The sequence below is a fragment of the Rhopalosiphum maidis genome, chromosome 4, assembly GCF_003676215.2.
Source record: "Rhopalosiphum maidis isolate BTI-1 chromosome 4, ASM367621v3, whole genome shotgun sequence".
NCBI lineage: Eukaryota > Metazoa > Arthropoda > Insecta > Hemiptera > Aphididae > Rhopalosiphum > Rhopalosiphum maidis.
This window is the reverse complement of record NC_040880.1, coordinates 8,697,853-8,713,691: the sequence shown is the minus strand read 5'-3', so window position 1 is coordinate 8,713,691 and position 15,839 is coordinate 8,697,853. Positions and strand designations below refer to the sequence as shown.

The 15,839-nt window shown below is 27.1% G+C and overlaps 2 protein-coding genes across 5 annotated transcripts; both read left to right on the top strand.

Moving 5' to 3' along the window:
* The first annotated feature begins 2,183 nt into the window (after positions 1-2,183).
* On the top strand, positions 2,184-4,837 carry LOC113555498 (EARP-interacting protein homolog). 3 transcript variants are annotated; one of them, XM_026959841.1, is made up of 7 exons: positions 2,184-2,444; positions 2,524-2,658; positions 2,944-3,138; positions 3,198-3,321; positions 3,535-3,685; positions 3,918-4,058; positions 4,314-4,837. In XM_026959841.1, exons 1-7 carry the CDS (start codon positions 2,406-2,408, stop codon positions 4,612-4,614), a joined length of 1,086 nt encoding a protein of 361 aa, XP_026815642.1. In that variant the 5' UTR covers positions 2,184-2,405; the 3' UTR covers positions 4,615-4,837. The 3 variants fall into 3 exon arrangements, with proteins under 3 accessions (XP_026815642.1, XP_026815650.1, XP_026815660.1); XM_026959849.1 differs by lacking the exon at positions 4,314-4,837 and having other exon boundaries at positions 3,918-4,062; XM_026959859.1 differs by lacking the exons at positions 2,184-2,444; positions 2,524-2,658 and having other exon boundaries at positions 2,996-3,138; positions 3,259-3,321.
* An 894-nt stretch (positions 4,838-5,731) lies between these two features.
* Positions 5,732-14,514, top strand: LOC113561274 (delta-1-pyrroline-5-carboxylate dehydrogenase, mitochondrial). Of its 2 annotated transcripts, none has more exons than XM_026967596.1 (13): positions 5,732-6,037; positions 6,664-6,756; positions 8,105-8,181; positions 8,715-8,848; positions 9,232-9,279; positions 9,348-9,562; positions 9,625-9,796; positions 9,866-10,053; positions 11,203-11,425; positions 11,489-11,667; positions 12,030-12,218; positions 12,279-12,397; positions 13,813-14,514. In XM_026967596.1, exons 2-13 carry the CDS (start codon positions 6,704-6,706, stop codon positions 13,923-13,925), a joined length of 1,710 nt encoding a protein of 569 aa, XP_026823397.1. In that variant the 5' UTR covers positions 5,732-6,037; positions 6,664-6,703; the 3' UTR covers positions 13,926-14,514. The 2 variants fall into 2 exon arrangements, with proteins under 2 accessions (XP_026823397.1, XP_026823398.1); XM_026967597.1 differs by lacking the exon at positions 5,732-6,037 and adding an exon at positions 6,134-6,541.
* Positions 14,515-15,839: the final 1,325 nt, after the last annotated feature.

The following is a 15,839-nucleotide window of genomic DNA, read 5'->3' as shown; positions in this document are numbered from 1 at the left end:
TTCATGTTTAGAAACGACCCAGGCAACCGACTTCTACATATAGGACAATTGTTATTCTGTGTTTATATTACTGGTGGTCGATTAAGTAGGTGGGCAGTTATGTGTATGACCTGCGCATCGTTGGTCACTTTTAAAGTAAATAGAGTATATTATGTCTTGTAAAAATAGTGTAGGTGCTATACTCTGTTTCATACTATATAAAAGTAATCGCAGGCTGATGACTACTGGTACAACAGCGGCAATGAATGTTGGTATTGCGGATTGATTTGCTCCTAGGAGTGTTACTTAATTATTCCAACAATAGCCTAACATACTGTTTGCAAAAATTAACACAGTAACACAATTATTTGGTCACTTCCAATTATTAGAAATGGAAGCTGACGACAAAAACCTGACTGAGTTATAACCTTCTTATAAATTATAATGAGGTAGAGTATACTTACTCGAGTACCTACCTACTAATAATTTTTCACCTACACAACTTTCTTTGGACGTTAAAAATAAATCGCACTTATATGTACAATATATTATATTTTTACCATATTATTATCTTTATACATATAGGAGACCACCTGTATTCACTCAACATCCAGACCAAAACACTGAGTCTAGAGACTTGAAATTTTGTACAGAGGTTCCTTAAGCAATGTTAGGGCACACTAAGATTTTTCAAAATTTGACCTTTAAGAAGGTAAAAGGTTTTTTTTATATAGCTATAGATATATGTATTTTTTAATCGCTTAATAATTGTTTGTTATTTCTTCTAAGCGGTTACCTAACCTAGGATACTAAAAATATGTCTAATTACTTTAGATATGTTTTTTTTTGATATTTTTAGTATCCTAGTAACCGCTTAGAAGAAATAACAAACAATTATCAAACACCGTTCATTTTCTACTTTACGACGTATTAAAACATAGTTAAGGAATACTACTGGACAAATCCGACTTAATGGCTTATCAATGTTAAACATTCACAGGGACATAATAATAACACCTGAGATAGTCAATGAGATGGGAAAAACATCAAACAAGAGATTGGCATTACATTTATAAAATTATACTATACCTTGTACTTTATTATGCTATTTAGTACCAAATTATACTATATTGCATATTGCATACATTGTTCTACTATAGCAAGTTAACTATTTTTAATTATATTGACTTTTATAAACTATTTATAATAAATTAAAAAATTAAAATTAATATTTAGACTATAATAATGTTAGATATACTTTTTTTATACAACGTTTTGCTATATGTTTACTTAGGGCTATACAATATTAATCTCTATAGTAAATTATTAATAGAACAACCCCTCCCCCGAAAAGAATCATGTGTGCGCCACTGGACCTCGGAGAGCTTATATATTTCCTACAGGTAACCATAATGTTGATTCGGTAGAGCTTATACATTTACCTCAGGTAAACATAATGTTGACCTGAGAGAGTTTACTATTTTTAAAAATTGGGAGAGTACCAACGCCCATCAGTGGAATTTAGTTCAATTTACATGCGCCCGTGCCCCCGTAACAATTATTAAATATGTAACATTCATTTTTTTTTTATTTTGAATTTATGAGTTTATTTGGTTGAGATATATTGTTAAGTTTTATACATAAGCTTTAGAAATGTCGACGTATGTCATCGCAACGTATGTCAACTGTCAACGTATTTAATGTGAGAAGGCCTTAACGCCCTTAACACTGGTGACGGAGTTTCCATATACCCATTACAGCCTAGTACCTATAGCATTACTTGGTTATATGTTAATAGTTAATATTCCTTCTTTAAAGAAAGATAATTTTTTATTAATTATTAATGTAAACATACATTTTTGTTTATTTATTAATGCCGATAAAATCATAGATATTATAAGAATATATTATCTATGAATAAAATAGATAGTTAAAATGGATGATTACTTGTTAATAATAATCTAAAATTCTAAAGGAAAAGGAGTGTTTACAATTACAAAATTACAATAAGTCAATAAATTAGATGCACACGATAATCTATCACATTGTGGATGCAGCCATACACGAGGCATAATAATGAATAATAATAATAAAAAATAATATATTGTTTCTTATCAGTCGCATCATTCCTTTCACACAGATAACATATTATCTATATCTGTGATAAATAAGTAATAATAATTAGTAAATAGTAAATACTAAAATCACTAAACTAATACTAAATATTTAGTTCACTAGCTTATATGTAAATAAAATAAATTAAATAGTACTTAATTTTTTGTTACCTACTAGTAATTAGTTATTTCACACTTAATTCCTTCTTTTCCAGTTCGTGAGATGTTTACCTGGATGTTAGATAACACTTATTAATTTTTTAAGTTCAAAGATTTGAAATCGAATATAAAAAAGTAACGTTGATTAACATAATGTCCAACAATCCTATAATTTATGGAGTTGAATTTCAGGTATGTATTAAATAGTAAAAACATAATTAAACATTGTTGGAATGCGAGTTAATTTTATCAAGTCTTGTTTACATTTTAGGCCAGATCGTTATGTTCCTTGCACGCTGATGTCGATCAAGACTGTTTTTTAATTGGAACTCAATCATTGATCACGTCTAATAATCAAGTACATCTTGTTAAATTACAAGAAGAGACCAATACACTTTGTCCTCAAGTAAGTATTATAAGTCATAATTTTTTTTGCACCTATAATGAATATAAAGGAAGATAAAATTAATAATTAAAAAGTTAAAACTGTCTCATAGGGTGATTGAACAAGTTATTTTAAATTAATGATTGTATATGAGTTGCGTCATTTTGTATGTACCTAGTTGGAAATTAAATTAATTTAGTTAAATATAACCTATTCCAAATTTGTATGAGTAAAATCAATTATTTTGTTTAGTAAGTGTATGATTCCTAATATAAGTTATTATCATGTTAAATAATTACATTTTAGATATATGAGCATAGCAGTGGTGAAATATGGTCATTAGCTTCTTCTCCAACAGATAAACGTTTGATATCTACTTGTTATGCTAGTATTGAACGAGATTGTGATAAACGTACAGCTTTATGGCGACTCCCAGAAGATGATGGTCAATTAGAAAATGTCATTACTTTTCCTTCAGAAAAGTATGGTACTGATGTTAAGGTATATAGAATTATAGTTATATTTCTTGATTTTAGAATTTTAAATTTAATTTAATTTAGGTGACCACGTTTCATCCTACAAATGATGCATACATGTGTTCTGTAATTGATAATAATTTAGTGATGTGGGATGTAAGTGAAAGTGGAGTAAAAATTGTATGTACAGCAGTATTGGATGGCAAAGGTATGACATTTTGTATTTTACCAGGAAATAAACAAATTGTTAAAACCAAAGTTGAAATGTATGCTTGACATGTTCATATTTTTATCTAGTTATATCTTAATCTAGAACTTACAATTTCTCAAGTTTGAAAAAAAAACTATTTATTAGAGTAATGATTTTTAGTTAAATAATATATTGATTGTATTTTATTAATGTGTAGTTGTTCATTTTTAGGTCAACCAAGGTTTACTACTGGCAAATGGAATCCACAAAGTGTCAATTTACAGTTTGTAACTGCCGATGATTGTAATATAAAAGCGTGGGATTTAAGATCCCAAACTAAAATTGCATGGAGTTTAGATGGAGTTCATACTCAAATTATTAGGTATAAACATTTTTTTGATCTATTAAGTTATAAATTATGGCATTTTCAAATAATAAGTTTTAGTGCAATTATAAAAACTATTTTTGCTTACACATTTTAATTATTTAATATTATATAAATTAAAGTTTATTTTTTAGTTACAGTAAAAAGATATTGTACTGATATTTAGTTTATTTTATAATTTTAAATGTTTTAAAAATGTGTTTTTTGAATAATATTAAAATATTTCCAGAGATTTTGATTTTAATCCAAATCGTCAATTCTATATGGCAACATGTGGAGATGATGGATATTCTAAGTTCTGGGATATACGTAATTCCAGCAAACCTTTAATATCCCGTGCTGATCATTCACATTGGATTTGGTCTATTAGGTAACATAATACAAACATATTTTAATGAAATATATTATATTTATTTACTATTTAGTAAACATATGAATACTATTTTTAGGGAAATTAATAAATGTATTATTTTAAGCTTAACTTTAATTTAAAATTCTAAACGCACATTTTTTACATCTTAAATTTAGAATTATTGTTTTTAAAATTTAAATGAACAGTCTTCTTAATTTTTGTGTTTGATTTAATCAACCATTAAAATATTTTGTTTGTTATTCATTTTTATAGATATAACCCAGTACATGATGAATTAATTGGAACTGCTTCAAGTGATGGCCAAGTCCTTATAACACGTTTAGCTGGGATTTCGTCATCAGCCATTGAAAACGAAGACTTAAAAACAAAAAATTCTATTGAAGATAAAATAGTAGCTACATGTGATCAACACGAAGATTCTATAACAGTTAAATCTTATATAATACTTCATTTAATCAAAAAAGAAAAAAAATCTTGTATTATAATAGTATATAAATTGAAATTATCGATTTTTAATAAAATAATATCACCTTTATTTATACATTCAATTTAGTCAGTCATTGCGAGGGAAGTGTAATTTATTGGTTTAATTTTTATAGGTTATATACATAGGTATACACATATTAGTATGAAATTTAAATTAAACTTAAAATTGTCACTTTTCTGAAATTATCAATCCAATTTCCAGTATAAATAAAATAAAATTAAAGATAACATTTATAAAATAAATAGGAGTTAGTAATCATATTTAATACAGCCCATACTCTAAAGACTGCATAGACATTAAAAAAAAATATCTTAAATATTTAATATTGTATTATATGATATATGAATTTTTCGATGTTACCATGTTGATACAATTGAAGTTTATATTGTGAATTTGTAATTTGTAATTATAAATTAAAGAATATTTAAGAATTATTATTTTTTGTTAAAAATATGTGATATAGTTTTATAAAATAAAACATATTAATGTATATTGTATTATATAGTTATAGTTTATTTTGAAATGTTTATATTGTTATTATTCATAAAAAATAATATTTTTAATTTTGTAGTTGCAATGGATTAGAGTAAATTTTAACGTTATTTGGTTAGAAATTTAGATTCCATTTGAAATCTGGTAGTGGGGACTTGCACTTGTTTTAATAAAGAGATTCAGATCGTCTAGGCCTAGTGACTGCACTATGTTTAACGACAGTGTGTTTGACTTTTGTAGAACGTCACTGCGAATGGACAGCGCGTTGAACGATGAGACTGGACTAATTAAGAATAATTATTAATTAACATATTTTGACAATTTGTCATTTGAGCGGTCGGGTAACGTCGGTCGTTATTCTAATTCGTTTGTCAGTCGATAGTAGTTGAGTAGGTGACGGTCGAACCGTAAGTTCGTAAGCGGTGCGGAGAGGGGTATTGGCGCCATCATTCGCATTTGGATTTCGAAACGAGTGGCGTGGTGTGACAACATTATTATCGCAGCGCCGTTACGTTGGCAGCACTTGCGGGGACCTGCGTCCGTGGTAATTTTCGTCTTTTTAGTTTTGGCAATCGCCAATTGACGAACCGCGCGCCAACGTCGTTTGTCCAAGCGAGGCACACCTCCTCCGCCTTCGACAATCCATGGCGAGGTACCGAGTGGTGGTGCTGGTTGCTCGTGTATTGTGTAACCGAACGTCTCTCACTCTGTCAGTCTCTCCTTACAGTCTTAACTCTTTCTCTCTCAGTCAGTGGCCCAGTGTATTGTACACTGTTCAGTCGTGACTTCGTGAGTCCGTAGCAGCCGTTTGCCCGTTTTGAATTTCTGCTGGTGCCTCCGTCGTTAGTTACTCTTAATCAGTTGTCAGTTTGTCACTCGTCTTATACTCTTGTCCCAGTTTCAATATCGCGTTGGCTGTGCGTCAGAAAGGTCGTCGTACGCTATCGCGTGTCGTCGTTTTTCTGTCGGTGTTCGACGTGCAAAAATAAAACATATAGTAATAATGAACTAATACTCATAAACTTTAATAATAATATTAATAATTCATAAGTAATAGCCGATGTTTAATACCATTATTAGTAGTTGCTCTTAGGTGAGAGGTGAAGAGGGAAAGTCGGCGATCCAATGGTCTATATTATTTTGTTACATTCTAATAATTGATAATCGCAACGCTTCATTGTCATTACACATTACTATTATAGTAATGTTTACTGTTTATATCGAACTGTCGACTGTTCTCCCGGCTCAACGTAGCACACGGTCGTGTTGTTTTTGACTCGGCGTCCGACAGAATTATTTTTTTTAATTTCCCATACCCCCTCCCGTTTTGAAACCGTGCCTACTGACTACTACGGTTTGGAACATAATTTGTTTTCGCAGACCGCATTACGTCAGTAGTCAGTACTTAACACTTTATAGTTTACGACAGTGCGACGTTTCACGAGTGTTTGATCATTGTTTTGTTATTATATTGTCTATAGTGTTTATAGTTTATTATCAGGTACCTTTATCGTTGCATCAACTAGTCTAATTTCTCGGGGGGAAAAAAAATCGTTTTTCTGTCTTGAAAATCACTGTTTAATATAAAGTATATTGTTATAATTTCGTTTTGTTTCCGACCAGGTCGTAAGCTGTCGAACGAACGACACTTACCTACGTCATAATGCTGTCAAACGCCAATCGTTTCTCATCGGCCACGCTAAAAGGATTTCAAAGGTAAAATTACTTTAAAATACACTGAGTACAGATGGTTTTTTTTGTGTGTAGTGGTTAGGGGTGTATTTACGACTGGTATTTAAATGAGGTTTACGAATTACCGACGGTCTGAAACATTTTTAGGAGCCTAGATAGTAGGCTTACACGAATCCATTATGTTATTGTATCTGCATGGTATGATGAGATTCGCCTTTTTCACAGCTTAATTTTTAGGTCTTTTAATGGTGTTTTGTGTAAGTAATAAAAATAATTTCCTACTCATATAATCTACTCGGTGATTTAAAAACTTATTCTAGGCCTTAGAAATTATTACCTACAATAATGAAATTTTGAAATTTTTTGTTGTACTGTATTAAAACTTCCATAGTTTGTTACAGTTTGTATATTTTCTTTTTACATTTTTAATTTAAAATAAATGTTTTAAAAATAAATATTTTATCTTTCAAGTGTTAAATATTGTTTATTATTAGTAAAGAGTTAAGAGTGCTTGAGAATTAATTATCAATGTTGCCTAGGGTCATGGTTTTTAAAATTTATTTTGCAACAAGTTACATAACCACTACTATTATGTAAATAAATAATTAAGATAATAATATATTATACATATTTCCCGATTGATAGGTTTTTAAATTTGTTATTTTGCTTCTAAAACGTGTATTAAAAGATTTATTTTTATTATTTTAGTTGACAATAACTCACGTCTTGATAAATAAATTTAATGTTAAATTTGGACAACATTCATACATTTAATGAATCATTTATGTAAATGCCTAGCAATTAGCAAATTTGATAGTTTTTTATTATATTATCAAGATTTTACTAAATTTGAGGTATAATTGGAATGTAAAATAGAATGTTTGAGTACTGGCAAACTTTCCAATTCTAAAACTGTAAATAAAACTCAACATCTCTAATGGATCTCATATTATTTTTACTATTAGACAACCTTAACTATTTCATTTATGTAATCGTAATAAATATGTATTCATACATTAAAACTGTTTAATAAATAATTCAAATAAAACAATATGTTGATGGGTGTTTCACTCATTTTAAATATCTATTTAAAACATAAATAAATAAAGAATAGTTGACACATGATTAACCTTGACCAGTATTTTTAACTGAAGACATTAATAACGTTAACCAAAATAGACTGATAAATGAATATTTTAAAGTAAACCAAATCAAATATCCATGAAATATTTACCTCCGTATCTTACATACTAAGTTGTAAAATATACACAACTAATGGGACAATCAAATATATTCTTTAACTAAATCATAATATTAAATGTAATCAATGTTTATAATTTGGAAGTAGTTTAATTAATTATTTTGTTTTTAGCTTATGTTGCCGAAGTATTGGATCCCTTTCACTACCTAAAGTTAAGGATTTTAGTGTAGAAAATGAACCACTTTTAGGTAAGCAAACGTAAGTTATATTATGTAATAACTTTCTTCCTGATAAAGTTACATACTCAATTAAAACCTAAATATCTACGTCTATTTATATATTGTATATAAAAGAAAATAATAAGTAGATTAAAGTATAATATACCAAATTCTGTATCTATTAGAAAAAAATACTTATCAATCAATTATAATAATCATTAAATGGTTTTTTAATTAAGGTCAAAGTAGCGTGAAATTAAGAACTTAATCTTAAAAATATATAGTAATAATAAAACGGCTTATTGAAGTTTTTATGATAATGAATCATATTTAATCAATCTAATAATTACTTATTCAATTATTTTTAATTTTATTTTATTCTAAATTTATTAAATAAAATAAAATAATATCTTCAAATATTTATTTAATATTTTTTTTATGTTCCTAATACTATTTCTTATTTTTTTCCTTTAATGTGAAAAGTTCTTAATGTAATTCTAAGTTTCAAACATCAATATTAGTCTATTATAAGCTACTTTATAACAATTTATGTTAATATTTAGAATACTTGCCTGGCAGCAAAGAACGAAAAGAAATCGAAGCTGAGTTAAAACGCCTGTCTAGTAATGTGGAAGATGTACCTATTATCATCGGTAATGAAAAATTCAAGACCAAAGATGTTAGATATCAAGTTATGGTAAGACATTTTGGTGTACTAAATTTTTGTATACCTGTGTATTTAATTATTTTAATAATAGATACAATAATAAAAACAGTACTATAAATAAATAAATTTATTTTAAGTTACATTTTAATATAGCTAAAGCAATATATGTTTCATTTTAAAACTACAATATATCATTTGTAAATTATGACTGTTTAAGTATTATTTTCAATCAATTTTTTTTTTTTATCATTTGTATTTGTTATTTATTCTTGTATATATTTGGACTGAAATCATTCAAATTTATCTTCTCTTTTAACCTAACTTAGATTTAGGAAGATGTATAGTTGTTGGGGTTAATAAACAAAATATTATTTTTAATGTACTTATTCAAATCATATTAAAATTGATTTTAGCCACACAACCATGGCAAGAAGATCGCAAAATTTTATTATGCTTCATCAGTAAGTATTCATATCAACTATTAAATTATTATTATCCAGTTTTATTAATATTTGTAAATATCCAAAAGGATTTAGTTGCAAAAGCAATTAAAGTTGCTACTGAAGCTCAAACAAAATGGGATACTGTACCTTTGGAAGAAAAAATAAGCATTTGGCTAAAGGCTGCAGATTTAATGGCTACCAAATACAGAATGAAATTGAATGCAGCTACTATGCTTGGTCAGTCAAAAACAGTTATCCAAGCTGAAATTGATGCAGCTGCTGAATTAATAGATTTTATCAAGTTTGTCAAATGTGTGATTATAATTGTTGAAAATGATTGAAATAATATTAATCAAATTATAGATTAAATGCATTTTTTGCAAAAGAATTGACAAAATACCAACCAATTAGTGAAAATAAAAAAATCACACTAAATAGTTTGCGTTATAGAGGCCTTGATGGTTTTGTTGCTGCTGTGTCTCCTTTTAATTTTACGGCAATTGGTGGAAATTTAGCATACACTCCTGCTTTAATGGTAATTCTTGATTTTTATATAATTTAATTAATTTTTTTTATTTAATTTATTTGTGAACTTATTTTTTAGGGATGCTCTGTTCTATGGAAACCTTCAGATACAGCTTTGTTATCAAACTGGGTGATTTATGAAATAATGACTGAAGCAGGAGTTCCAGCTGGTGTAGTTAATTTTATCCCAGCTGATGGTCCTGTATTTGGTGATACTATTACTGCATCACCACATTTATCGGGTATCAACTTTACTGGATCTGTTCCGTAAGAAATTTTTGTATTATACTAATAGGTCCTCAATAATCTACTTAAGTTTAATAAAATGTATGTCACAGTTTTTAATTTAGGCATTCTATCTATTGTCTAGACATTGTAAAGAATACAGTATGGTTTTTAAAATAATATGTTTTTAATATATATTTACAACTCAATCTACTTTAAATATATTTATTTTTACCTTCTTTAATTGACTCAATAAAAATAATTAACATAGGTCTTTTGCTTAATTTTAATTATTGAGTATTAAAATATTGTGCTTAATTATATATTATGTTAATCCTCGGCTACCTGTGTCTTCCTCCTAGACACCAGCACCCGCGGACGGCACTTTGTGTCGACACCAGGAATTTGATCTAAATAATTTTGTTAATAACTTACTAATGATTAATAAAAATAAAAATATCTAGTGAATTGCCATAAAAAAACCTTTTGGAATGTTAAATATTAAATTTGTATTATTTCAAGCTTGATATTTGTAGAATGATACCTGTTTGTTATTTGGCAATGTTACCATGTATTTTGAAGCAGTATCAATTTTAGTAAATGTGCGGTAACAGCCCCGTCCGTACTGATGCCCAAGGGTAAAAAAAATTGTGACAAATAACAGAATATAGTTGACTGATAAGTTTTTATCCACTTGTAGAAAAGATCAGCTGATAGTTTAAAAATAAATAATTGTTTGTTTAAATTAATAATAATTAACACACTAAATATCTTATGTTTGTTATTTTTTATGAAAGTTGGCTCACAGTGTCAAACAGTAGAACAGCATGGTGTTGTGAATATTAATATTTTTGTAATTTATGAATAACGCATTGTCTAGTAGTTTTCCATGTTTCATATAATTCCATTTATAAATACATACACACATTTAATGCTTGTCTAAACTTAAACTAAAAAGTATTAATTTAGTTTTAAGAAAAATGTGAATTTGAAGTCATACATTTCCACTAAAAAACACCCTAAAATGTGATTATAGTTATAATATAGTGTATGTTTAAATTAAGACTTTTTTTCTCAAACCACAACAATTGATAGAATATTATTGGCTGATATTGTTTGGGTTATACAATTTGTTTGTTTCATTTATATTTAATTTTATATATCTTAATATACTTGATGATTATTTTTTAGGACATTTAATCGACTATGGACCCAAGTTGGACAAAATATAAATAGCTATGTTAACTTTCCAAGATTGATTGGAGAGTGTGGAGGTAAGAATTATCATTTTGTGCATCCAACAGCCGATGTGACATCTGTTGTTACTGGCACTATTCGATCTTCATTTGAATATTGTGGTCAGAAGTGTTCGGCCTGTTCCAGACTATACGTTCCTCAATCTTTATGGCCTAAAGTAATATTTTTGTTTATAGTAATTCTTGTTATATTGAATTTGAATTGTTTTTTTCATGAATAGATTAAAGAAGGATTATTAGAACTGCGTAATAAGTTGAAAATTGGTGATGTCAATGAATTTGATTCTTTTGCTTCAGCAGTTATTGACGATAAAGCATTTAATCGTATTGTTGGATATATTAAACATGCAGAGAAGTCTCCCAATTTGGAAATTATTGGTGGAGGACAGTATGACAATAGGTAATTAAATATAATATATTTACATTTTAACATGTTACCATTGTATATACCAGAGGTGGCCAAATTGCGGCTCGCGGTCTTGTATACAAAAACCAACATTTTAATTTTTTTGCATACATTTATAAAAAAAAATGTTATTATTATTATTTTATAATTTCATATTTCGTAAATTGATAATACGTTTATCGGATGTTAGCTATATATATTATTTTTGTGGTATAAAAGTACAGATTAGATAATTTGGCTCTTGATATAATTGCATTTATATATGTGGCTCACGTACATAGTCATGTTGGTCACCCTTGGTATATACTATATAGTATATAGTATCTAATATTATTATTTTTTTTTTTTGAATGTAGTAAAGGATACTTTATACAGCCAACTATAGTGGAAACAAAGGATCCTTTAGATAAAATTATGACTGAAGAAATCTTTGGGCCTCTCTTGACTGTTTATGTTTATAAAGATTCAGAAGTTGATAAAACAGTTGATCTCGTTATTAGTTCTACTCCTTATGCATTGACTGGAGCTGTATTTGCTCAGGACAAGTAAGAAATTCAAATAGTAAAATGATGTAGTTATTTACAAATTTATTTTTATTTTTACAGAAACTTTTTAAAAAAATCTCTTGAAACATTAAAGTATTCAGCTGGTAATTTTTACCTTAATGATAAGTCTACAGGTTCCGTAGTGGGACAACAACCATTTGGTGGAAGCAGAATGTCAGGTAAATTTAAATAATTTTTAAATTTATAATGGCTTGCTTACTTATATATTATGTATCATTATAAATTAAAATAGGTAACAGCTAAGTGTAATTAATTATTTTTTTTTCTTCAGTTCATAATAAATTAAATTTTGGAATTGTATTCTTAATATTCTGTTTCAACATAGAGATTATTTTGTAACATAATTTTATCATTAAATTTAGATTTCTTCCACTGTATATTTTTGAATATATCTATATGGCAGTGATATGCAACCTTTTATGATCTACGACAACCATGACACCCAAAATTTAATTATTTTGATGATACAACAACTCTTCTTAAAATAGTATATAACTATTTCATTTGGTATTACATAATTGGTGACCTCCAGGTTGCTCTTCTTTGATCTATGAGATTCATAATCTTTGATAGCCATTTTTTACTACAAACTAAAAGTTATTTTTTCTATTAATTGCTTAATTTCCATAGTACTTTTGGTATGTAATAGAAAGTAAATCATTTCAAAAGTATTCTATTAATTGAATATTAATATTCAGTTTGGTTTTTTCTAACTTGTTAACAGATATTTCATGCCTACTGTTTTGTTTACATTAAAAAGTTGGATTTACGGATTTTTCACCCTGAGAAATAATAGAATATTTTGTCGATGGCTAAAAGATATTAGTTATGAGATATTTTGCTAGTTCTATTTTTAATTAAATAGTAGGAGTATTATTTGTTTAAACATCTAATTAATTTCTATTTAGGTTGTGTCTTTAGATAAGTTTCCAAATAATGTTGTATGATTCCTCGATTATTTTTTTGCTTCTCCATTTAACAGTAAGCCAAATATGTTAAATGTTTTGAATACATGCATCATAATTAACTGTGCTAATAAAATTGAAATGATGAGTATGAATAGTATGATTGATTATTAGGTATATATTAGACTCTGATTAATTCATTTATATTATATCCACATGAACAACCTAATTAGGATGGTACCTACCATTATAATTTTGGTGCTTTAATGTTTCCTATGTACAATTTTAATAGAAATATCTTGTTAATTATGGTCATTTTTACTGTATGGTATCTAAGAAGTAAACATTTTTATGGAAAGTATAATATTAATTTCAATGTTAGGCTAATTGCAGATATTCATTACCTTTTAATTAATAATACTTCTAAAACAATAAACATAATTTTTTAATAATTTAGTTTTGAATATCTGTTTAACTTTCCATGTAATACTTTTCATATCATGATAATGGCTGAGCTAACAAAATTGAGACTAATATTATATGCCTTAACTGATGTATAATAATTAATGAATAATGATTCAATAATTGTTAATAAAAATATAAAATATAATCTATCTTAGCAATTTAATTGATTGAATAATATAAATTAATTTAATTTTTTTTTTCAGGCACTAATGACAAAGCTGGTGGTCCCCATTATGTTCTACGATGGACGTCACCTCAATCTGTTAAAGAAACATTTGTACCATTGACCGAATGGAAATATCCTTACATGAATTAATAACATGCTGGTTGAAACAAGATCTAGTGTTTTGCTATAGGTTTACTAGAACACTAGCAAAACTGTGATATTGATTGAATCCAATACTACTAAATTATTTGAAATAAGATAGAAAAAAGAAGCAATTCCTTTATATTTTATAGAATAAACATTGTTTAAAGTTTATAAAAATTACCTGAAAGAATCTCATTTTTTTCATAAAAAGTATGAGAGATTCAATTTAAAATAATTATTTTTAATTTATTAAATTTTTTCCATCTTATTGATATTAATTTTATATCCTACTGTAACTTTAATAGACCCAATTTTTGAACCCACTGGCTATATCTGTAGTTCTAGTATTACTATAGTTTAGATAGTAAACTGAACTAAATTGTGAAATGTAAATAGTGATGATAAACACTGTATTATGCTGGCTGGTATTAATTAGATAAATTTATACTTAAGTATGATGTTTGTGTATATTAAACTTTTTAATTTATGTTTGGCTATTAATTTAGTGATGATAAATGGCCTAATAATGTGTTACTTGTATTACAAACAAGAGAATTTTTGTAATTCGAGAATAAATGTTTCTGTATTATTGAAATAGTTTTGTAGTACTATACTTTAGCCATAATCAAATTATTAGAGTTACTCAACTTTCAAGATTCTATTTTTGTCTAATTAAAGATGTTGTTGTATGATGTAAATATGAGAGTTTTTTACAGTGTATACGCACTCATAATTATGTATTATGTAATAAAATTGAGCAGATTAAATTGAAATTGGAACTATTTATTATTGTGAATAGAATGGTAACAAATTAAACATTGGTTACAAAAATAATATTAATATATATATTTTTTTTTAATGGGTGACAGCACTCCACGTATATCTATAATTTAGTTTATTCCACCTGTTAGCAAATGCATTTTAATTTTAGAGCATTACAAAATAATTATCTTACTATTATTTTTTTTTATATTTATCACTAAATTATAGGCCTATTTTATTATGGCCTGGTTGTCTCAATGGTTTTTTTTTTTTATTATCAAAGTAATAAAGTCTGTTGAATTATAGTAATTAATTCATCATGTTTTTATGTATAGTTATTAAAAACCTAATATTTTTTGAATAAAATGTATCTATATTATTAAATGTATGTTTTTGTGACCACTATGATGTGATCAATGATAAATAGAGTTCAGAAATTATGAACATTAAAATCAATATAATATAACAAAAGAAAAAATGATTCAAGATAAAAAAAAATTACATTTATTATTTGTTAATAAAGATGACTAAATAAATAAAATGTGATATGTAAAATTGGTTGGATAAAAAGAATTTGTTGTCGTGTTACTGTCAAAGTGTCAAGTTATAACAATAACATAATTAAACAATTTTATAGTGGAATAATAATTGTCTGGTTGGTATGGTTTGCAAGAAATGGTATGTTATTTTAACAGTTGTATTTTAATATATAGATAATTGTAAAAATATGTAAATCTATGCAGTTTCTTTTCTAAAATCCCAAAGTATGAAGAACAATACTTATGTATTTTAGATTTTTGTTTTTAATTAGTCATTGTATAGAATGGAGATAGGTACAGCTTGGTCTACTATAAATCAAAGGTATCTATGGAAGCAAATATTCAATTCCTAAAATTTCTTAGTCGTAATGATAATTTATCTTTCGAGTGTTATGTTATATTCGAGACAAATTTGTAGTAATATTATATAATTATATATACCTAGTACCTACATACCATATAGTGTTGCTTTACGTGTCAACATTTCAAACTGTATAGGTACATCGAATAACTAGTCAGCTACAGACAGTATTATCTGTACCGAACGTGTTGAAGTACACTAACCCATCAGTAAAGAATGAAATAGAAATATGTCTTAGCAAAAGATTTTTGGATTCTT

Bases quoted from the DNA above. Each gene is read 5' to 3' on its own strand.
- LOC113555498 (XM_026959841.1), top strand. From the start codon at position 2,406: ATGTCCAACAATCCTATAATTTATGGAGTTGAATTTCAG. The intron at 2,445-2,523 runs GTATGTATTAAA...TTTACATTTTAG, and splicing joins TTTATGGAGTTGAATTTCAG to GCCAGATCGTTATGTTCCTT. The intron at 3,686-3,917 runs GTATAAACATTT...AAATATTTCCAG, and splicing joins GTTCATACTCAAATTATTAG to AGATTTTGATTTTAATCCAA.
- LOC113561274 (XM_026967596.1), top strand. From the start codon at position 6,704: ATGCTGTCAAACGCCAATCGTTTCTCATCGGCCACGCTAAAAGGATTT. The intron at 10,054-11,202 runs GTAAGAAATTTT...ATTATTTTTTAG, and splicing joins AACTTTACTGGATCTGTTCC to GACATTTAATCGACTATGGA. The intron at 12,219-12,278 runs GTAAGAAATTCA...TTATTTTTACAG, and splicing joins GCTGTATTTGCTCAGGACAA to AAACTTTTTAAAAAAATCTC.